General features: G+C 48.5%; 1 protein-coding gene and 1 long non-coding RNA gene across 7 annotated transcripts in view; one reads left to right on the top strand and one right to left on the bottom strand.

The window, feature by feature from the left end:
- LOC5667160 (methylcytosine dioxygenase TET) overlaps positions 1 to 23,048 on the bottom strand; it is a 163,342-nt gene that overhangs the window by 100,607 nt on the left and 39,687 nt on the right. For 4 of the 6 annotated variants that reach the window (XM_061642239.1, XM_061642240.1, XM_061642241.1 and 1 more), the window contains one exon: positions 21,463 to 21,540. The exons of the other annotated variants lie outside the window; for them this stretch is intronic. In XM_061642239.1, the coding sequence (XP_061498223.1) occupies positions 21,463 to 21,540 (78 nt within the window). The remainder of the gene's footprint in view (positions 1 to 21,462; positions 21,541 to 23,048) is intronic. 6 annotated transcript variants of the gene reach the window in all.
- LOC133391148 (uncharacterized) lies at positions 4,039 to 22,676 on the top strand. Its single transcript, XR_009764633.1, has 2 exons — positions 4,039 to 5,200; positions 20,182 to 22,676. It is a non-coding gene; the product is annotated as an uncharacterized LOC133391148 (long non-coding RNA).

Here is a 23,048-nt window from a genome sequence, read left to right as displayed (position 1 = left end):
GGAAATCGACAGCGACTAGCGCTATCTAGCGGTTGGATGGACGCAGGATGGCATTATACACACTCAATGCTCGTCACAAATGGTTTTACAGACATTACATCATAATCCTGTGTGGAGCTCTATGCGGCTCTTACTTTACCTCTTACTTTGCTTCGAATGCATGACCTAAGAAGAAGCTAATTTTGAGGGTATTATTGAAAGATATTATCATCTTTTTAGCTGTTCAATTATCCTTCTTGAAGAGATGGAACGAACTCTGCAAAGAAATCTTCAACTCCAAGATAAACGTTTGACAGAATGAAAGATTTGACAAACTCTCACAAGAAAACATTTTAAAATTTGCACTACAATATCAGCGCGAAATGGTGAAAACTTGGCGGAAACCCCTCCCCCCGGAGACTTTCAACAATATTGACCGACCGCCCGGAAAACTCCCATCCTCTCTTCTTCTTATCTGTCCGCTCCCACGTGTGAGGGTCCCAGACTTTGACAAAACTCTTGCCATCTTCCTCTCGCTTCAATCTCCTTTTCTCATCCCAAGCTTACACACACACACACAGCAACATCGTCCTTTTATTATTCACCTCCACTGAAATGGCTTTCCCTTCTGCCCTTTCCCGCCCGTCAACTTCCCGCACACGCACACGCTTCTTTCAAATGGCTTCCCTTTATGCATGCAGCAGCAGCAGAAAAGGGCAAGCAAAAGGGGGCGATGGGTGTGTGTGTATGTAATTTATGCAATTTATTCCCGCCACAACACACATGCCTGCTGTTGGCCAACACACACAGTGGCGCGCTCTATCCCCCGTGCTCCCTACCATTCCTGTCCCCCACCACACGCGGGGAACGCGCTGGAGCAGATTTAGAAATTGCTTCCTTTCTATCTTTTATACCCCGCCAGCTTTTCCAATCAACAACACACAGACGCGCGCGTGTGTGTGTGTCTGTGCAACGAGCGGTGGCCTCCCCGTGGAGCGTCATCGCGATGACCGGTCGCGGGCATACATAAGGACGACGGCAACGACGTCGATGAAGGCAACGGACGGACTCGCTTCCTTACGAGAGACCATCACCGCCGAGCACATAAAGGACACGGTGCCGCCATACATACGGCCACATACGTACACATTATGTATCCCGGTCGGTTTGCAGACATGTTACGGTGCCCCTTCCCCCCCAAAGGATGGCGGCGGACCCAGTTGATGTCGCTGGAGATGACGACGAACGCAACATAAAAACCATAAACAACCACACGAAGCGAACGTGCCAGTCCGTGTGCAAGCGAATCCTGCCACTCCCGCCACAGGGAAAATGGAAAAGCGTTCCCACACGCACATACGCACTTTTCCGCCATTCGCCTTCAATTTGAAGTTTAATTTTCTTCAACCCAGCGCTTTCGCTTTCGCACAAAGAGGCAAAAGGCTTCCCGGTCCGGTTATTTATTGTGCCTCTCGTACCACCACTTCCCTCCCTGCCCGGTTGGGGCACGACTAACACGAAATGGCAGCAGGTGCAGCAGCATCTATAGCACACCGCTGCACCGAAATTGCACCGCCCGGCATTTGGGATGCATCACAACCCGACACACGACGGTCATCTCCAGCGCTGACAAGGATATTTCCTGTGCCTTTCGAAACAGCCCCACACACACACACACCCTTGCTCGCTTCGATAGATCTCTCTGTCTCTCTCTCTCTCTCTCTCGTTCATTTCCTCTCTCTGTCTGTAGGCGGAAAGGAAAAACGGCGCATTTCTATTGGTGCACGCACACCGTAGGCGGCTGGATTTTCGAGGATGTGGAGCAATTTGTTTCCGCCACAACTGGTGGCGGCTTCGGGTTGCGCTCCATTGTTAGGCAGGGCCACCATTCTGCAGGAGTGCACTTGTTAGAATATGCGTAACACGCTGGGTCCCTGTGCAGTTTGCGTACAGCCGTCGCTGTCGTGTGATGAAAATTGCACTTGTGGTTTTGAGCCTTTTCGATGGGCTGGGGGAGGGAAAGTGTCTAATGCATAGACAACACACTCTACGTGTAGCTGTTCCCCAGGGACGAGGGTCGTCCGTGAAGGTTTCAGTGGCTGCTCACAAAATTAACTTATTTGCGCATTAAATAAGTGTTGCGCTGTGGGCAGCGAAAACTGGGAATGATTGCAGAGCTTAATTCTTGTAGCTCAACAATCTTTTAAATCATATTTGCTCCAACCTTAATACCAAAACCATTGAACTTTATATAAATCATAACTAGCATCATAAACTCCGATCGTCGTTGAATGCATTGCAAATATGATAAAACCCCGCTGGTATTAAAACCATTCCATCCATCCATTATATTGCACATTTCCCACATGAAATCATGGTAGCCGCCGCTTTCCACAAGGAATAGTTTCGCCAGCAGCGCGAATCCCATCTGCAGGCACTATTTCCCCCTCCCACCATCTCCCCAAGCCGACTCGATCAATCAAACGTCAACGGCGACAATTCGATCCCATGACGCTAAAAGGCTCCCCTCTCTGCCTTGCAGCGAATGCATTCACTCCCGCTGCCCGCTTTGTTGCCCGTACGCTGCAAAAGCTCCCTTTCCAAATCCTCCTGCAAAAGGATACTCTCTCCAACCGGTTCCTTACCAGAAGACAGGCGTGTGTATGCCTCGCCCCAATCTTCCCGACCTTGCGTTGTAGATGTGTGTGTGTGTGTGAGTGATGTGCTTGTGGGGGTGTTGTTGGAAAACGGGACGCAACGGGGACGGCCCATGCTTGCAACACGGTAGTGACAGCAGCTGGGGTTTTCCATCAGGCGCAACCAAACGAATGCTTTTCTGCTTTCATTTTTCACCACCTGCAACCTCCGTCCGGGTTCACCCATTTATAGATAGAGTGCCGGTACGCAACGCTCCCACACACACACACACACACAGAGCGACTGCGGACGAGAAAACGAAAACATGCTCTTGCAGTGTGTCGGAGTGTGCGGCCACCAGAAAGGACGACACCACCTTCTAACAAGCGGGAAGGATTTTCCTATGTTTGCACTCGGCTGCCGCCGACACAGACACAACGATAGGGTGGAAATAAAACATGGAAGAGGAGGGGGCATTTTCCAGCTAAAATATTCTACGCACGCTGGTGTGTTACACCACTACACAGTCACTCGCTCGTGGGGTGCTCAACTAACTCAACGACTATCTCGTTTCGTATGCGCGTGTGTGTATGAGTGTGGTCGTTAGCTTAGAGCAAATGTGGGAGGGGGGGTTAGGTGGAAAAGTGGGCAAAAATAAGGCAGGAAAATCGACCCCATACTCACTCAAAACGAGTGAGCGAGAGAGAGAGCGAGAGAGTGAGCGAGCAAAGAGAGCGAAGGAAAACACGCAGTAAAAATCACCCAGCACCACCCAGCTCCCCCTAAGCACGGATGAGAATGGCCGGGGCAGGGGGAGGGCCCTTTATGTATACGTATACGGCAGCCTCTCCCTTTTATATTGCCCGCCTTTACATAAGGACCTGGTCTGTGGGTGGGGGTGTGGCAGGAGGGGTGCCATGCGGAGAAGTGGAAAGAAAAGCGTGTACACTTTTGCTCCGGCGAGTGAAGGAATGAAACGAACCATGGCTCGGTGTGTATGTGTGTGTGTGTTTGTGCAAGAGCGACTCTGTACGTGTGATGGTGTGCAGGGAAAACCCTCCTCGCCAAAATGAATTTTCCTGTGCAAGAAAATAAACTCCCGCCTGCTCCTCGGTTGTGGTGGTGGTTTCAAGAAGCGAGTGAGACAAGGCCAGCGATACAAGAGAGCGAACGAAACGGCACACGAGTGCTGTTAGAAAAGAGAAAACAAATCGCAAATGGATGCTTGTGTGCTGCGGAAGGAAACCTTTGCCTTGTCCCTCTCTCTCTCACACACGCTCTTTTACTCGCTTATTCTCTGCAAACGGACAGGACAGGCAGTACATGTTGGGGGGTAGGGCGATGGAAAATCGCTGCTCAATATCAGCTCCAGCAGGACTCCAGCAGGTGGTGGCCCGGGAGGGGTAGCGCAGGAAGGGGGGGGGGGAGGAAACGACAGACCGCGAAGAAGCGCGGGCGCGAAATACTATTGCGCACAGAAAATCGATACAAGAAAATGTATTTTAATTCCAACGAAAAGGCCAAGCAACCGACCAACCGGGCGGCGAGAGCGAGTTTTGGTTGCGATTTTCAGGGGGAAAAAAGAATTGCCAAACAAACGACAGAAAGACGAAGAATGAACGCTTTCCCAGGAAGCGTCCTTGTTGTTCCACCGTAGCAGGCGTTCTCCTTTCGAGATAAAGTGCATTTCCTTCTCCAACTGCACGGTTCACGTCTCCTTGGTGAAGGCATTTTCCAAGTGGCCTTCAACCTCCACACTAAGCCTTTCGGTTTCAATTTTTCACCTCGAGGTGGAGATTTAAAAATTTTATCGCAAAAAATCGCTTTAAAAGTCGCTTTCGGGAGGATTTGCTCCTTCGAACAGCGCAAAAACGTACACATCCACGTGGCACTGGGTAAGCGACACGGCAAGGAAAAGCACACCCATACATACGAGAGAATGATGACGACGACCGTTGGGCCACACACTGTCAATCTCGACAGCAGCATCCTTCGCCCGCTGCCTTTGATCGTTTCTACGTGGTCGCCGTCGCCGCCGTCTCCACGCCAAGGCGGAGGTCTTTCCCTCTGAAATAGTGTTTTTCACCCTTCTCCTCCTCCCCAGCACACTTCTTTCTTCTTGCTGCCTGCTAAAGGCAATCAATATTTTGCGCCACCAGCGACACCACCACCACCACCACAAAACGGTGGAAAGAAGAAAAATGCTGCCAGCTTCGCGTATTCGCGTTAGTGTTTTCCACACGTCCACACAGCTTCGCATGGTGTGTGTGTCCCTGTTTATCCCTCTCTCTTTCTCTTTCTTGGGCTATTAAGGAGGGCGAAATATGCAAGGTCCTTCGAGGCCCAGCCTCACCTGGGAGAGATTTAGCTTCGCCTTGGAGGTCATTTTCCTTTCCAGATTGGACGACTGTAATACATTTTCCCGCACGGTGTTGTTTTGCTGTAACGGAAGTCTGTAACAATATTTCCTTCTTACCGTGTTTTTCGCACCACCCTTCCTTATTTATTTGCCCTTCAAACTCATCCTTAATAGCAGCAGAAGCACGCCAGCCCAGCCCGGCAGCAGCCAGCATGTGCCACTAATGTAAGTTATTTATATTGAATAATTTTCGCATTTTAGCAAACGATTTTTCCAACTGCCCCTCCCCGCGCAACGGTTGGTCGGTGAAACATTAACGAAGCACACGACCACGTGTGTGTGTCTGTGTGTATAGCTTCCAGTGCGATGGTTTTGCATATTTTTCCACTAAACAAGACCCTGGACACGTTCCAGCGGTAGGGCTTTTCCGGGCAAAATGGAAGACAAAAAAAAATATTGCACGAAAAACCACCAGTATATGCGCACACGTTCGGGACAACATCACGGGAAGGGTGGGAGGGTGGGGGCAATTTTCCTCTTTTTCGCTCCTTCCATTTTCACCTCGCACGAACAAGAAACGGGGTGGTGGGGGAAAAACAAAACACATTTGCTTTCCCTTCGCACACCCCAACACCACACCGGTCGGTCGAACCGGGAAAATCTCATCAAATTCTGACGAAAATCGATTTTTTGCGGTGCCCACAATTTCTCACCGGTTCCATCCACCCACCCACCCACACCCGCCGTCCTTCTTCTTCTTCTTCGTGGGGTGAATTTTCCGTCGGATCCCAGCCAGCTCGGGAGGAGGAGGAGGAGGAAAATCGGACGCAGCTACGCGTTCGCTCGTTGTTTTGTGGTGGAGGAGAGCAATTCCGACCATGTGTGTGTGTGTGTGTGTGTGGGTACGTTACAATGTTAGACCACGAGTTTCCATGCGTGGAAACACACACACACACACACACACACATACACACACTAAGCTAGGGTGGAAGCGGTGGCAGTGGAAAGGACCAAAACAGCGCGCACTGGCAGGAATTAATTGGCTCTCTTCTTCTACCCGTTCCCGCTCGCCCTATCGTTTCGTTCCCACCGCACGACAGTGGGTGGAGTGTGGGTGGGTTAAAAGCCGAAGCAAAATCCTGCCCAGAAAGAGGGAGCACTTACAACAACAACAACAACAACAAGAAAAAACAAACTGGCCTTCCTTCATACACCGAGATGAATAAGAGCGGGGAGTGTAGAGGAGGCCACACACACACACATACACTTTGGTACATGACTCGGGTTTTAGGGGTTATTTTTTTCTGCGGAAGTTTTCCAGGACGCAGGACACAGGGAACGTTCCTGCTGGCTGCTTTTGAACGGGCCTGTGGTTTAGTGATCCAACGATGGCAAGATGGCTGCCACGGCCCGGATTGCAAGGTAAGGGTATCATAAAGTTGCTTAAAATACTTACAAAACCCGCAGAAACGCCCGTGATTGTGTACCAATAATCCATTTGATCGTTTGAAAAGTGATAAAACTTACCTGTAAACAAGAAAAGAAGGAAAAAGTATTAAATTTAAGGCAATATTAAAGGTAACATAGGGAAAAATGGAGCTAAAATGAGGAACAGCAGAGTGTAAAGCAAAACAAAACACGCGACTTTAATGTGACGTACGACCATCTATTTCAATTACCAATGCTATTGAAATCTCGCTTTCCTAGAACGAAGTACACGAAAACGTAATCTCAATACGCGTAATTAATTTCCCATGGAAAACCGACCTTAAAACGTTCCGAATTGCTTCCTTCTTTAAGAGATGCTTCTGCCGAGAAGACGAAAAATAAAAACTTCCCACACAAAACACACCGGAGGCCTCTTAAAACGAAGACTGCAGACGTCCTGGTTGTCTTCCTCCCCTTGAACCGCGGGAAATACCCCCCCAAAACGACCAAAAGTTACTACCGCCTGTGTAAGTAAGTCAAAACTTTTTACGCTCATTCGGTCGCTTTTACGCATCGGAAGCCGCTCGGGGAAGAGAATTTTCATTCATTTTCCCACTTACCGATGCCCCGAAAAAAGCGCACCGGGAGTACCGGGCGGAGCGCCACGGGAGACAAACTTCTGCCCAACCAACGCGAACCTCTTCTGCTTTCCACGTAAGATTGATTGAAAGAGACAGAGAGAGAAAGCGAGAGGCTCGACGGCTCGATCCATCCAAGCAAGCCGATGACGACCATTAACAGGTTCACACAGTCACGCAGTGTGTTTTCCCTCCTTCCACCGACACCCAGGCTCCTTAATTTTCGTCCCGAGTCAGGGGAGGGGGATGTACTTTTCTTTTCTTCTGCAACACCTACCGAAGCAGCAAAACAAACTCCCCGGAGAAAACGGATCTCTTACAACCGAAATAACAGCAAGTGAGAGAAAAAAAAGGAAAAACTTCTCCACTTCTCAAGGGTTTGTTGTTTTTCAATGTCATTGACATTCGACGAAGGAATCGGAACTGCCGGATGACGGATGAATGGCAAGAGAGAGAGAGAGAGAGAGGGAGAGAGAGAGGAGAGTTCGAGAAACAAAAAAAGGGCAACCAACAACCAGCTGCGCAGTTGCCCTAACCTTTGGCAACATTTCCATTCCGGAAGCCATACGGACTTGTTCCGGCAACACAATACCTCCTCCTCCTACTGCTGCCGCTACTCTCCCGTTGGCCAAATCCTTACGCGTCAAAACATCAAACCCCCCCCAGCCGAAGAGCGGCCGGAACCGCTCGCGTAAAGGGAAAGCCAGTCGAAAGAAAGAAAGCAAGGGCAAAAAACGTACACACACAGCTTGATCTCCAGCGGCAAATGGGAAGAGCAGAGCAGCGCGGGAGCGATTTTTCCCGGAAAAAAGGACCATTACGCTTCATTTGATGACCTTTTTTCCGCCCTTCCGATGGTCGGTAAAAGCCCGGTTTTACGTCGTCTGGGTGTGCGATTTTAATATCCTTGCGCTTTTTCGCCTTAGGCTCACCGTCGTCGTCGTCCTCGTCGTCGCCGTTCCCATCGTTTGGGTAGAGTCAAACTTTTTTCAAGGGCACCGTACACTTCACGGGGGCTGACCGAAAACTAAGAACGATGAACTTTTGCTTCCCCCTTTTTTCCGGGCAGCTCTCACCCGACCAGACCGAAAAAGGGACGCGATAAACGTACAATACGAGATGCCATTTGCCGATGGTCATCTTTGCGTTTGTTTCCACTGCGGCCACAGAGACACGGACACTTTTACTCACAGAATGCATCGCGCCCCGAGTGGCATAAAAATATATGTTTTCCCAAGACACGGACGAAAGGGCATCGACCCTTTCTTGGACGAGGAGCAGGACGTATATTTTTACAACCGTTTGTATATCGTTTCGGATGGGAAACACGGCTGCCCATAAAAGCTGCGCTGGTGCTGCTGCTTTTGCCCTTAAAGCCCTTCCACTCGATTTGGTACGACGCCGTATCCTTAATCGTTATTTTATGTGTGAGCGTGTGTGTGTGTTTGTATCGATCTTTTGCACGGGAATGTTTGCACACGCCAAACCGGACAAAGATAAACGGCTCCACGGCGATGGTGTTATTGACCCAGAAGAACGTTTGTTTGCTATTTTTGAAGCCATTTCTCTTGGAGAAAGTCATGTTTAATCCTTGGCAAAATATTCTTACTTTTTAATGAACACTTTCTCACCTCAAAAAAGTATCAAAAATTCAAATGCAAAATTAAAGTGTAACAACCAGCTCATCCATAGCTGAAGTCACCCAAGAAACAGCTGATCGAGTGTACCTTCCACGTGGTAGAAAACAAAAACACGAATGAGAACTTCCAACACAAGCCCAGCCCAAAGGTGTGATTGAAACAGTATGCAAACCGTATTTTAATTCACAACTCGTACAACACAACAACTCTCAGTGTGTGTTTGCAGCTTCGTGTGTAAAGCACGTGTCAAACTTTCGCAGCTCCATACATCCCCCGAACAAGGATGCACTACACGGGGACGACACAGGGAGAGAGATTAAAATATGTGACGGTGTTAAGCGACTGCACATATAAAAACATTCAACCAGTTTTAGGGGAGGGGGGGGGGATGGCGCCTGAATGGAGATCGGCATATATCGGCACACACAAAACCCATTCGTTACCACGTGCGTGAACACACACACACACACCTCTGCCCTTCGCTCTGTGTTTAATGCTGCTGGGAAGGGATAAAGTGAGAGTACAGAGAAAAAATAACATCCCTCTTTATCTCCCACCGTGTGCCGTGGGTAGCATTTATGCGAATTGCATCGCGCCGGAAAAACAGCACGCGAGCGCGCGCGCCTCCGAAAATCCGCAACATCCCCACACAGCGAGCAGCACAAGCGAGCATCCAGCGGGTGCACCCCGACAGCCAACAGCCAACAGCAACAGGATTTTAGTTAGTTGTGAATGAAAATGAATTAAATGTGATGGGTGGCCGTGCCGAGCCGAGGTTTGGTGCTCTCGCAATCAGCGGGCGGTGGATTTCATCCACACCCACTCACCCCACTTGCAAGCGCACACACACACACGGGCTGGATCCACACGCTGCTGGACCTAGGCCCCTCCTGGCGTGCACCTAGGCGTGGGGAGGTGAAAGTTGCGACTACAACACCTCTTCACCAGGATGGGTTGTTGGGGGAGACAAACAACGATGCCTGGGGAGGGTGAAAGGTAAATACCGGACGGACACATGGGGAACACAAAAATATATCCCTTTGCACACTTTCTATTGCCTTCCCGTCCACCGACACCGTCCACCAACGCCGTAGAATCGTTGGAAGGGAAGCTAAAAATGTGAATGAACGTAAACCATGTATGTGTGTTTTTACCACTACCGAGTACCGATTTCCGGCAGGAAACACATGACAGACCGAAAAAAAGACCTCCCGTTTTGTGGGGGGGCGCGCACGCAAATCTACACCGAACCCCGCTCGGCTATCAATGCAGCGCCGGGAAAGCGACCCAGCAAACGGTGCAGCAGGTTGCACCGTGAGTGTGTTAAACATTTACTATATGTTTAAATTAGAGCACACACACACCCAGGTGCAGTTTTAACCTTGACCAAAGCGGGGGGTTTTGGGCAGACAGCCTTTTTTTGGGAGGGACGATAAAACAGCGGACACCAGCTCTTGTTTGGTTCGCAATTCGCTGATGCTTTTCAGCTGTTCAGTTTTGTGACATCGATATAGCTGCTGCCCTTTCGCGAGGTTTTGTTTATTCATGAAAGGACATTGAAAAATCATTCGACCGCTGCGCGCTTCGTACGCAGTCTGTGTGTGTGTGTGTGTGTGGAAATCGAAAGTGTTTCATTATTGATTGGTTGAGCCCCGATTGACCGGCACACGCGGGGAGGGCTTCGCTTCGGACTGGAAATAGATTGCCAATCGTTCAATCGATACGAATTTTTCATGTAATTTGCGTGTGCGTTCCACTGTTCTTTTGCTTTAAAGGGCAACCTGCCAGGATAAATGGAGGGCTGTATTATTTCATTCGCTATTGCTCACATAGTGAACAGTTTCTTAGCGCAGGAGCAAGAGCAATTTGCTAACTTCGCCAGACGCTCCTCTTCAAAAGCTCATAAAGCGAGACAAGAGGCTCATAAAAAGAACGAACTAAGCGTGCTCGCACACACAAACACACACACACGACACGTAATTTAATTAAACTAACTTCACCTCACCTCCGTAATCCCCAGAGCAAAGCGGCGAGGCCAATCTACATTCGTCATGTTTGGCGTGAGCATTAAAGAGCGTCCTCCTCCACCACAGCCGCCTGCCAGACGGCAGAGCAGAGAAGCATTGGTGCGCGCGTGCCTTTCGGCTGCCCGTTTTACGTCAGCCGCCCGAAAGACACAAAACTTTGCGAGATCTCGAACAAAAGCAAAAACATAAAAAACTCACACACACACACACACATCTAGGAGGGAACGAGGAGAAAACTAACCCCTGGTTTTGGTGAAGAAAATGGCAACCAGCATCGTCGTTCTTGCGCGCGGCGATCCCAGACAGAACCCGACGAGAGTCACTGCACGATTAAGTGTCTGGGGCTGGAGCTGGCGCTTTAGCATGTCTGTCTGTGTGTGTGTGTATGTGTGTGTTTGTACCTTGAACTGCACCTCCCGACCTCGGCAGTAGACTGCATCCAAAGGAACTGGATGGGGAGCTGAGCAAAGGGGAACACGCTTTTACGACTGCCAAACACGTAAAGCCATCATTTCAGAGTCGGTGTGTGTGTGTGTGTTTGTCTGGAAATGAAAAGGGACCTCCATATTCTTCTTTCGAATGAGAGAAAAATAACAACTGCACAGAAGAATCGGACCCAGACTTGAGAAATATTCCTCCCTGGGCCGAACTCTACCGACGGCGAAAATCCGTAATAAACCATTATTACAGTCGGAGCGAATCGTTTAGCATATTTAGCATATACGCCGAACACTCCGGTCCCCAGCGGTCCCCTAAACACGTGGAATGCATTTGTAACGAAGCGTGAACAGAATTGCCACCTTTTCCCCAAAGGGCGACATACACAGGTTCTATATGAAAGTGAAATCTTGCATTGATTAGCGTGCATTTCGTTCGCTGTTTTTTCATTAAATGCACGTAATTGTATGCATGTAACACTATGCTTGCTCTTTGATGCGAAAGAACGGATGATTTTTTGTTGATTTGAACTTCAACGTTAGCAGTCGTGGAGCATTGTGAACTCCAGAGTTCCTAGTGGAGTGTTCAGTCACTGCTCCCTTTCTGTGTGTGTCTCTATCTCTCACTCTCTGGTTAGCCTTGAGAGGACCCTGTTGTCCTTCGGACAGTTTATCCAACGCTTTCTGTTCAAAGCAAATCTCAGTGGAATTGCTGTGGAACACAAGAAGAATTATTCATCGAAAGAACAAGCCACCGGTCGGGTAAGGTCGATTGGGGTTTTCCAGGCTACACAGTTCAGCTTTTGACTTCAGTTGCCTGCTGCATTTAATGTACGGCGTGTCTTTGCGTACTTTCCTAAGAGTGAAGCATTTAAAGAAGGCTTGGAGAGCGCAATTTAGATTGAATGTTGAAGGATTTTGTAGGAGATTTTGGGCATTTTTAAATTAATTTAAAAGGAATTTAACTCATTTGACATTTAGTTGGGATTCAGTAGCCTGCAAAAGAGTTCCTATTTATTGCCACATCAAATCCTACTTTGGCGCGTAACACTCAAGACACACCACCGTCCCTGACTGCAGCTACCAAAGTTCACTTTTTTGCGAGGAGAAAGTTTGCTTGCCCATCGACCCGCCGTTCCGGAAAGTCGCGAACTCCACAATCCACCCACCCACGCACGCAAACACACACATGCAGGCACGAAATGGCGATAAAACACAGCACAAAACCGGATTGTAGAAGAGGTTGAGTAGATGAAAAAAACGGTTATTTATTCATCCCCACCGCACGCTTTTGGTTCGCGAGGGATGTAACTCCAACACTGCACTTTTGCACACAGACACACTTTGTGCGTTGCATTGCACCACAGTACAATGCCGATGCATTCAACGAAGTAAGGAAGCTGCTAAACGAAACCGCGCATTTGACACACACACAAAACACAAATAGTTTTGTGTCGAAGCAGCGCCTTGTTTGCGCAAAACTTGTTGCTACTAATCGGACAAAGCGACGAGACAAACCGACAAAAAAAGAAGCAATGGCATCACTTTCACCTTCTGCACAAAATTGCAACCCCCGAGACGCGTCATTCGGGTTTAAATGTGTGTTATATTTTTGCTGATTTCAGCGGAAACAAACAAAAAAAACAGAGCAGACGAGGAACCCCACTAGAACCTGCACACAGAGCATTCATTCTTTCGCTTCTCACGCGATGTGCATCAACGGGCGGCTGTGTATGTGTGTGTTCAATGTCTGCCGACACGACAGAGCCGGTTTTGCTTTCCCTGTTCTCTCCTGTCCTGTCCTGTCCACTGCCGGGCACGGTACCTCTTCCTCTTCTTCGACTGAGCGTCCTTTTTAGCTTCATACGCGCGCCCTTTTTATCCTGCGACTCGTATCGCTGCAACCCCCGGGGCCCGTGGTCGGGGTTTGCACTTTTATTTTAATATGCATAACACATAAATACACGGCAAGCGCGATGTCGAGGGCAGAGGGTGGGTACCGCTTGCGCTATGCAGTGCGAAATGAAGAGCAACAAAAAAAGAAGTGCAACAACTGGCAAAACACACAGAACCCACCGATTGTGACCGGTTTGTCCCCCGCTGCAGTAGCAGCATCCAGATATGACCAAAAGTCTCGTTTTGCTCGGTGGCTTCTCGGGCCCTCTCGGTTGAATGTAGGTCATTGCGATAATGAGAAAATTTCCCTTTCATTGCAAAAAGAACCGGGGGAAGGCGAAGGGAACGGCATCAATTCGTCTGCGTCTGGGAGAGCTTTTGGGCGATTGTGGGTGTACACAAAAAAAGGGAACTTTCAGCTGTAGCTTTTTTGCCAATTTCCAATCCATTTTTCGTTGGTTCCATTCCTTTGGTTCTGTCGTCTTTTTTGACCTTTTAAGAAATATGCAGCACATTCATGCTGTAAACTACTTTAACCCGTTTACATGTTAAAATGACGCAACCGACCACTTGCCCGACCCGAGCGAATGATGTTACAGGATGTATTGGGGGAGGGTGTGCCTCACCCAACCAAAGGGCTACAGCTCTCTCTCTCTCTCTTTTTCTCCCCATCGTTCTCCAACGCCCCGAGGTCAAACAACACACGCTCGTGCTCCTCTCCTCTCGTGCCCGGTAACCGTAGCAACCGTGTTGCCAGCGGGCACCATGTTCCCATAAATATTCAATGAGTTAATGCCCGCAAGACCGCAAGAGATCAGCGCGGTCAGTGAAAATATTGAAAAAAGTGCACACTGGCGTAGAAAAGCATCGACACATGAAGGACAAGACCCGAAGAAAAGCGGACACCACCACCTTTCCCGGCAAAACCAAACCAAACGCTGCGCTTATGCTGCGATAATAAGCTGCATTGTACAACATTGACACATACACGCACGCACGAGGGCGCCCGCGCAAAACTGGGGAGCAAAGAAAGAGAATCAACAAAACCCCTTCTCCCTCTCTCTCTCTCTCTCTCTCTCTCTAGTAGAGTACATACAGTAAAAATAGGTCTTTGTAATGAAATGAAATAACATCACAAGATGTACAACGAAAAGGAAAACATCCTCCATAAAACAGGATAGGGGACACACACACACACACAACGTGTGCAAAGTAAAGTAAAAAGAACGACACAGCGCACAGTTCGAATATTTATGAGCGATTGTTTGCTGTTTTCGTGTAGCGGAACTTTATGCTTCCCTGCTTTGATGGTAATGTTGGCTGGTTAGTCGGTTGGTCGGTACCGCTTTGTGGCAAGTTTTCTCGGAAGATTGTCTACTTTTCGCAAAACTCTTTTGAATGCATAGAAAACACACTGTTTTTTTTCATTTTTTTTTTTTTGTGAACAAAGGAGTAATCTTTTTTAAAGTGATTTGGAAACAAACCCCACTTCACATACGTTTAAAATATTCAAGACTTTAAGCAGCAGCAGAAGATTGAAGCCTCTTCGTTTATCATTATGAAAAAGCTATGAAAAACACAGCAACAAAATGCATATTTCTTGTTGATTTATATGATCCAAAATTATGATTAACTGCCCCACAAACACACACACACACACTAGTAAAGAAACGAAAGAAGATACCAACGACTGGTTTCGCCACTTTCAAAGCGAAAAATAATCGCACTTCCTCGCCAAACTGCATTCTCTTTTGGGAAACGCTAAAACGCACGTGTTCGCAGACTCACGTTTATCCCAAACCCCTGAGAAGGAGTGACAAGAGAGAGAAAGAGAGAGAGAATGTGTGTGCATCCGTAGCAAGCGGGTGGAAACCGGCACCGATGGCACGATGCATATTCAAATCGGGGTGGAAAAATTTACAATTTAAATGCTTGCCTCTCTATTCCTCTTTCTCTGTTTACTCCACAATCACAACATGCAGCTGCAGCTCAAAATTCCAAATCAAGCGCGGCCCATCTTTACCCCGATTGTGGCCCGAAGATGCGCCAGATTTCGCTGTTCGCAACAACAACAAAAAAAAATCCGTCGGCATTTGGAGGAAGGTGTTGTTAGAGTGTGGAAAGATAAATTATCAAAGAGAGAGAGAGAGAGAGAGAGAGAGAGAGAGAGAGAGAGAGAGAGGGGGCGACGCTAGGAAAAATGCAACGATGCACACCAAGATGCACACAAGAAGTAGGTTATCCGGCCGGCAAGCATAGTTAATTTCAAGATTTAATTGAAGATTTACTTTTACAGCACCTACTACGATGGGTACAAAAAACAGGAAAATGGAAAATATTTTAATCCAAAACCGAATGGATCGAAAGAATCAATTAATTTAATTTTAAATTCCTTCCCCTAAGCCCTGCACTGGGCCACAGGGTACAGCAAACAGGTTTTCTACCCTCCCCATTCTCTCTAAGCACACACGACACGACACAGCGCGCAAGTTATTTAGAACACGAACGGTACTTTTGTCCTCGTCCCCGTCCCCGTCGTCTCGCGTCTTGGTAAACGATGCAACCGGGAAGAGAGTGGGCCGCAGCGAAGCAAGATGCAGCTTACATTCTGCCCGCTTCGCTATGTAGGATGGGAAAAAGCGTTTTCCAACCTCTGTGCACTCTAGCCATTCCTTTTTTTCCCTCCTCTAGCCACTGTCCCGCGGGGAAGTTTGCCTCGAGGCGTTTGCAGATAAAACGTAACCCGACGGCTACAAAATTGGCAAAAAGGTAAAAGCTTTCCTTTAGCGGCCTTCTGCCAACCGCACGGGTCAGTGTGTCACCAATGGGCATTGGGGCAAAGAGTTGTTCCCTTTCTTTTCTACTGACTGAAGCTCCCATGGGCAGTGACATCACATTCTAAACTTTGCTTTTAAAGCTTCATTTCGATGCGTTATAATCGCACATAGAGGGGGTTTAAATACTAAAATAAAACAGATATTACTGAAGCGCAAAAAAAGAACAAGAAACACGGCTATTAATCACCGCCAAACATAAATCCCTCCCCTGAGGGAAGCACGCACATAAACATCTCCGACTCCGATTGGAAAGATAAACGGTCGTTTGAAGATTGCCGCCGTGGTGGAAAAATGGAAAACGCGAAACAAAACAAACAGACAACACACAACGCTGGCCGGAACACCTTCTCGTTTGAGGTTCCTCCGCCTGATGGTCTGCCCTCAAGTGTCTTGTGGTTGAAGTAGCACCTCACACTCATACACACACACGCGCAAACTAACCACTCTTTAACGTCAACAAACGATCAAAACCCCCTGACGGTTTGCTTTCGAGAGATTCAGCCAGAAACTTGAAAAGTGAACGGAAAGTACAGGCGCGAACCTATCCCAATAAATCGACGATCCGCAGCAAGAGGGAAAGACGCTCTCGACCAGACAAAACGGCTCATAATCATCATCCCAAAAAGACATAAAAAGCTACCGATTCGTGGCGGAACCACCACCACCAGGAGCAACAACAGCAACAAAAACTGGAGCTGTGTCTGTTGGTACATCTGTCTAATGGTGTGGGCTACCTGTCGAGCCGTGGAAAGGCCGTCTTTCAATTTCCCGGTCTCCCGACACATATATCTGCTCCACCTCTGTATGGCTCGTGCCGTCAAAAGACGAGGCGAAGCAAGGTGTTGATGATGGCGCTAAGCCGTTCAACCGCACAGCCGTATGAGTGCGAGGGAGCGGATCTTTAAAGAAAGATACATGAGAAGCCGGAGCACTCTGTGTGTGCCTCTGTGTGTCCCAGCATGGAGCCGAGCCCGCCAAGACCCGAGGAGAGCATTTGGGGGATGGGCGAGATTATTCCGAAACTTCCGAAATCTGTCTGCTATGTGTCTGTCTGTGCGCGCCGTCAGCACCGCCAACAACGACCGAACCCGATACTTGATATCTCTTTTATTATGCGCCGGGGCTTTTGCGTGCCGCGCGTTACTTCTTTTCTTTCTTCCAGAAGAGCAACAAGCCTTCCTGCCTTTGGGGAGCGATTCTTCAGAAGGTTCTGCGTTTTGTGTTTTTTTTATTTCTCTCTTCATCCGTCCCATTCCATCGACGATGATCAGCGCGGGAATTGTGGAATAACGATATCGCTTCATATATGCCGCAAGACTGCGAACAGTGGGTGTGATGTGTTGGGCTGTGGTGTTTGAAAGAGATACCTAATAACCTTACATTCAAAGGTAATTCTTTCCACACCTTTTGAGGTACAAAAAACCAATCAGACCTTGACACTGAACAAGATGTTTGTATGTCACTAATGGTCGATTTTGCCAATCCCAACACAGGCCTGTTCCATTTTGACCAAACCTACCACCGACACGATCCTAGCGTACGACGCCAAGCCAAGAAGTCATCGCAGCCAGAGGTGCGAACGCACGAACGAACTGACTGGCACACTTTCTCACTTCGGGCGAGTAATCTTTTCCGTTCTATCTGCGGTTCTGCTTTCTGTACCATACCATCGTCACCATCGTCAGTCATCGCGTGCGCGAGTCATCATCGTCTGCTCGATGTAGATCTGTTTCACCGTTTGACGTACCATCGTCGTCGTCGTCTATCTCGCAATCGAATCAAAGCGATCCTAACCCCATTCCGGTCGTCGTTCGAGACGATGTGGCACGTGCCGCCCTGTCTGCGACGACGACGGCGATGAGCAACTCGGGCTCGAAACACTTCTGGGGGAATTCCTAAACATCAAACCAGACCGGGCGACGGCATATCCCCGGGGACACCACCACATGGGATGCAAAGAAAGAAATGTACGTATGTACGTACGGCACATACGGTCTCGTGTTTGCCACCGTTCTCCGAGACAGCCACATAAGGGGATGAACTTGAAAACGATTAAGCTTCCCCGTGCCGCTCCCCGGGCTGCACGACTGCTGATGGAAGAATTCGTTACAATAGAAGCCGCCCCGCGAGCAGTGCGATAAAAGACCCCGAACGACCTAGCTCAAATCTCTCTCTATATCGTCGGCCACATAGTACTGGTGCTGGGTGGTGTGTGTGTGTGTGTGCTATACGCGGTGGTGCTCGACTTCTGCTGCCACGTGACGACCACGGGGGAATCCTTTTGCCGTTGCTGCTGCTGCTGCTCGGCAAACGTGTCGACGGAAAAGGGCGAAAAACACCAACCGTACACCGGCTAGCCGCACAGCCAAACCGTGCCAAACCATGCCAAATGGCTTTTACTTTTCCTTTCGACGGTTTGGATAAGTAGAAGGCACTGCTCCGTGTGCCACGGCAAAACACATTCTATAGCCACGGCCACACTCCGGTTGCTTCTTGCAGGAGGCACTGGGGGATTGGGATGAGCCGATGGAGGCTCCGGAAAAAGAAGCAAGCAAACACACACACACACACACATAACCGCTTGACATAAAAATTCGCAGTCAATGGAGTAGTAAAAGTCCACGTTGACTCTTCGTCATCAACACTTCCCACTCGACTCGATCTAACAAGAGAGAGAGTCCCCGTACCTCGTAGTAGTAGTAAAATCAAGAGGACCGGGCGGGCGTGTTCTTGCCACCGCACGGTTAGACATGGGATGCGCACAGGACACTTTTTTGTCCCCCCTCTCCCAGTAGCCGGCACACGGAGCAAGGAAGCAGTGTCTAGCTCGTTGGAATCTCGCCACCGAGCAGCAGCAGGTCTTTCAGCTGATCTTTGGATCCGCAGTCCAAGCTTGGTAGCGTGGCGAAAGGGCGAAAAAATAACCCACCATTTGGCTGCAAACCAAAGCGGCAAGTCGTCATCGTGCTCGTGTTTCCGTTCACGTTGCGCTGTATGTGTTTTTGCTCCGCCTTATACCGGCAGGACAGAGGGAGCGGGAGCTTTTTAACTTTAGCTTGTGCTGCAACCCGAACCTCAACATGGCAACTTGCTGAGCAATAGAGCGCATTGGAAGGATCCATTCCATCTGTTCGCAAGCCGGCCGGCCGGCCGGCTTTTTGGGTTCCGTTGTTGTTGTTGGGGGGGAGCAGCAACAAGTAAAAGTTTCACACCCGGCAATCCTTTCTTCCCTTTTCGCAAGGGGCAGTAGGAGTAGGAGAAGCGGATCGTTTTGAAGAAAAACTTCTACACCGAGATGAGCGCCGGGGTTTGAAAGAAACAGAGTATCAACTCTGTCAAATACCCGGACCGTTCTTTCTCGGTGTTATATGCCCGGGAGTTATGGGCTACAAAGCAAACCGTTTGAAATGGGGAAGCAGGAGAAAACCGTCTCGTTCCTTGAACCGGCTCCATTTTTTGTTTGCCTTTCTTCTAGGAAGATACGACTCAAAACAGAAGCATCGTCCAATCGTCCGGTCAAGGCTACATTGGGGAAGATCCGATAAACCAACACTACTACCTCGTCTTTTGGGGCCTGATGCCTCGGGAATACATAAAAGAATGCTTGTGGACGACTGTGGGACTCGTATTTAACAATTCTGCAACTTTTCCGTACCTCTGACACGGTCATATCTGCGCCATCCACAGCAAACCACTTGGGCTGGGCCGACAATCATAAACGGTCCCAACATAAATGGCCCTGACCCGATGATGATGATAGACTCTTCATAACCGCACGCCAACCCCAGTACCGGCACCGGAGCTGATGGCAGCAAATGAAATGAAAGTAATGAAAAAGGCGCCACGAGCACGGCACGTCTTCCGTAAACCCATTCAAGCAGATCAGCTGATGCCCGTGTGACCCTTAGGGATAGGAACGGAGAGCAACGTCCTATTGATGCGAGAACCAAGTCGCAAAAAAAGCCGGATCCCTTTTTGCGCTCTTAGGACGACCTTCGGTTGCTATAAATATATTTATTGGAGTATGAAGAACTTTGCTACTGCGAAGGGGATGAGACTCTTGCCGTGGAAAAGATAGACGCCGTCTTTCACCTGATGTGTTGCCGGTTTTTTTTGCGACCTTGAACCCTTTCCAAAGGGTTGTTGGGAGTTAGCTAGGCTTTAGTGTACCTTAAGATCAAAAGAGTATTTCGATTCTTCCTTTGGTTTGGGGCTTTTTCTTCATAGAATTTTACCCAACGAAACTCAAATTTCAATCAAACCCTTATTCCTTATTTCATTCCCTCTCTCTCTTTACTTCCAGAGAAAGTCATCGAACCACAACAAACCAAATACGACTAAAACCATTATATCCCTGTATACCCTGCCCATGTCTTCTGTCTCCTTGCAACATCACTCCCCATTCATTAAAACCGTTTTATGTGTTTTAAGTAGCAACCATACCCATACCCCACGGGACTGACTTCTTGCCATCTCCAGGCTATACAGTCACCAGCAGCGCAAGATGAAACGCTGACCCCCCGGCGGGAGGGTCCTCCGAGTCTGGCAGCACGAAGCCACGCAGCAGCAAGAGCGAACGCCTTTCTCCACCAAACAAAAGGGACCTGGGCGAAAAAGGGATACGGGATCCCTTCACGTAGCAGTGTACTACCGGAGCAACGTGCGGGGAATTGTTGTGTCTGGCAAAAACAGCGCAGCAAAAGTATTCCACAATCCGGAATCGTTCGCAAAGAATGCCATAAAAGTAAGCGCTCTAAGGACGACGACGACGACGACAGCGATGATGATGATGCCGTCTACCATTTCCCGGTGCGCCGCCGGTACTCTGTGTGTGTGTGTGTGTACGAAAGTTAGAAATCCGACAAACGGCGGTACGATATTGGAAGCTGATGCTTTAGGGACAGCGCCGTGAAAGGCTACGACGATTACGTTTACGACTTCTGCCGCTGTTACTACTACTACTACTGCTGCTGCTGCTATGCCGTTGGCAAGGCCGCTGCTACTTGAGGTTGACGGTTGCCGTACCGTCGTCAACGGGATCTCGCCGGTCGGTTGGTATGCTCTTGAGGTTTTTTGGCAAACGACATCGTCGCCGTACACCGCGTCGTTTTGACTTTGCCGGATGGGTATGGGTGAGGTGAGGGAAAACTGATTGTCTCGTCTGGTTGCCGCGTGCTTTCGCTTTCGTGCTCGCACAACTGGGCAGAGCGAGGGGGGGGGGGGGGGTACAAAACATCGTTCGCCGGATGTCCCAATGGCAATCATATGATCCTGGGCGTAGAGTAAGCTCGTTGATTTCCGGCGCCATTCATGGTCGCTCTTCAAAACGAGACCCCGAACATGATTACCAAAATCGTTGTTGAGGCAGATCGGGCGCGCTCATTCAAGGCCAAGGAGATATCCCTTTTCAGCCGAGTTTACGGATTCGAAGGACGCACCACAAACTCGGGTTGACATTATCCTTTTTTTTTTGCTTTAATTTAACTCCTCCTTTACTACCATCACTGCTACTCCTGCTACTACTACGGGGGAAGTTTCTACTTTGGGTGAAAGTATTTGTAAGTAAGATTTCGTGTATTCTTACCCCGCCACCACGTCCTCGTCCGCGACCACGCTTTCCATCAGCACGGACGGCCTGTCCGTTAGCGTCGTACGACACGATCTAAAGCGGGTGATGATGATGATGGTTAACCGGAAAGAAGGCCGCAATTCGCGAATGTGCAATAGAAAAGGGTTTGCAGGAGACGCAATGTATTTGAATGTTTTCAGTAGTGTGCAGTTGGGATTGGAGTGTGAAAAAGGGAAAGAGAAAAAAGAGAAGAGAGAACAAGTGAAGGGAAAAATGATGTTAATGAGTATGATATCGACGTTGCGGCGTAGAGAACACAGAACACGGTGCTAGCTAACACAAATACTCATTTCGCTCTAAAGGAAACTTTCAAATACGGTAGGTGGAAACATTCTACAAAAATCAACAGAAAAGTACTCAGAAAAGCTTACAAAAACAATACAATTTACTTTAAATCTAGCGCGTAAACTACACACTGCATACAGTCTCTAACATACACTCTCAGCTACAGTGACTGTATCCTGGTCACGGCACCAATCGATCGTTACATTTCTTATTACAATGATCCAATATGCCTTCTTCTTTCGACATAGCAATTATGTTGGAAAGAGAACCTTATATTACATTCAGTTCTGTACAATAAAAACATGTTAATTTAATTTTCCATCTCACGACAGCAAATTAGATCCGTTATTTAATGACGGCGGTCTCAATCAATCAATTTATGTCCTCCGATTCCGATCAGCAAATTTATGTCGATACTATTGCTTGCTTTCTGCAGCAACAACAAGGCCAACCCCCTTACTCGTCGGGTTGCGTTGCAATTGTACTGTACGATCTCGTCCAATTCCTTCGTTTAAAAAAAAAGCATTCCTCCACCACAACCCGCGGGCTATGTTCCGCTTGTTTTGCACGGGTTTGGTGTTTTTTTTTTTTTTGCTACAGCGTGCTCTGCTCGGCTGCTCCACCGAAATGCTCCTTATCTTCATCCTCTAATAAGTGATCGGACCATGCGAAACATAAACTAGACTTTCACTCGCACACAGTCTGTCGCGTTACCCTCCTCCTCGTCACACACACACACACAGGCTTCACTATTTCCCGTCTTTCGTTTCGGCATTACAACGGTATTTCCCCACAGAAAAAGCAGAAAAAAGGAGGGATTCAATGGATGGATCGGCAATGCGATTAATTTATATGCAAAATAAATTTAACTTATCTCATGTGAACGTGTTAGAGGGTTTCTTGCATGCTTGCTTGCTTTTTTGCCTTCCCTTTCCTTTCCAATCTTCCTCCACACACACACACACGTTCGGTTGGAGAAGGGTGGAAGTGGTTCGGGGTCGCCTTGCGAATGTTGCCCGAGTCTTGCCCGTGCCCGGTGGGGGTTTAATCGCAAAACTAGCCGAAGGAACTAGCGACGGTAGTGGTATGAGCACACACACACACACGGGCAAATAAGAAAAAAGAGATAAGTATGTAGCTTTTGCATAAAACATGGTCACAATCAAACGAACAAGCATCGTACTAAGCTCGTGGTACGCGTAAGGACAAGGGGAAGAAGGGACCCGACGCGAGCCGGATTCGCGGTGTATGCTGTA

Source organism: Anopheles gambiae, chromosome 2, assembly GCF_943734735.2.
Source record: "Anopheles gambiae chromosome 2, idAnoGambNW_F1_1, whole genome shotgun sequence".
Taxonomy (NCBI): Eukaryota; Metazoa; Arthropoda; class Insecta; order Diptera; family Culicidae; genus Anopheles; species Anopheles gambiae.
This window is presented reverse-complemented; position numbering and strand designations above follow the sequence as displayed.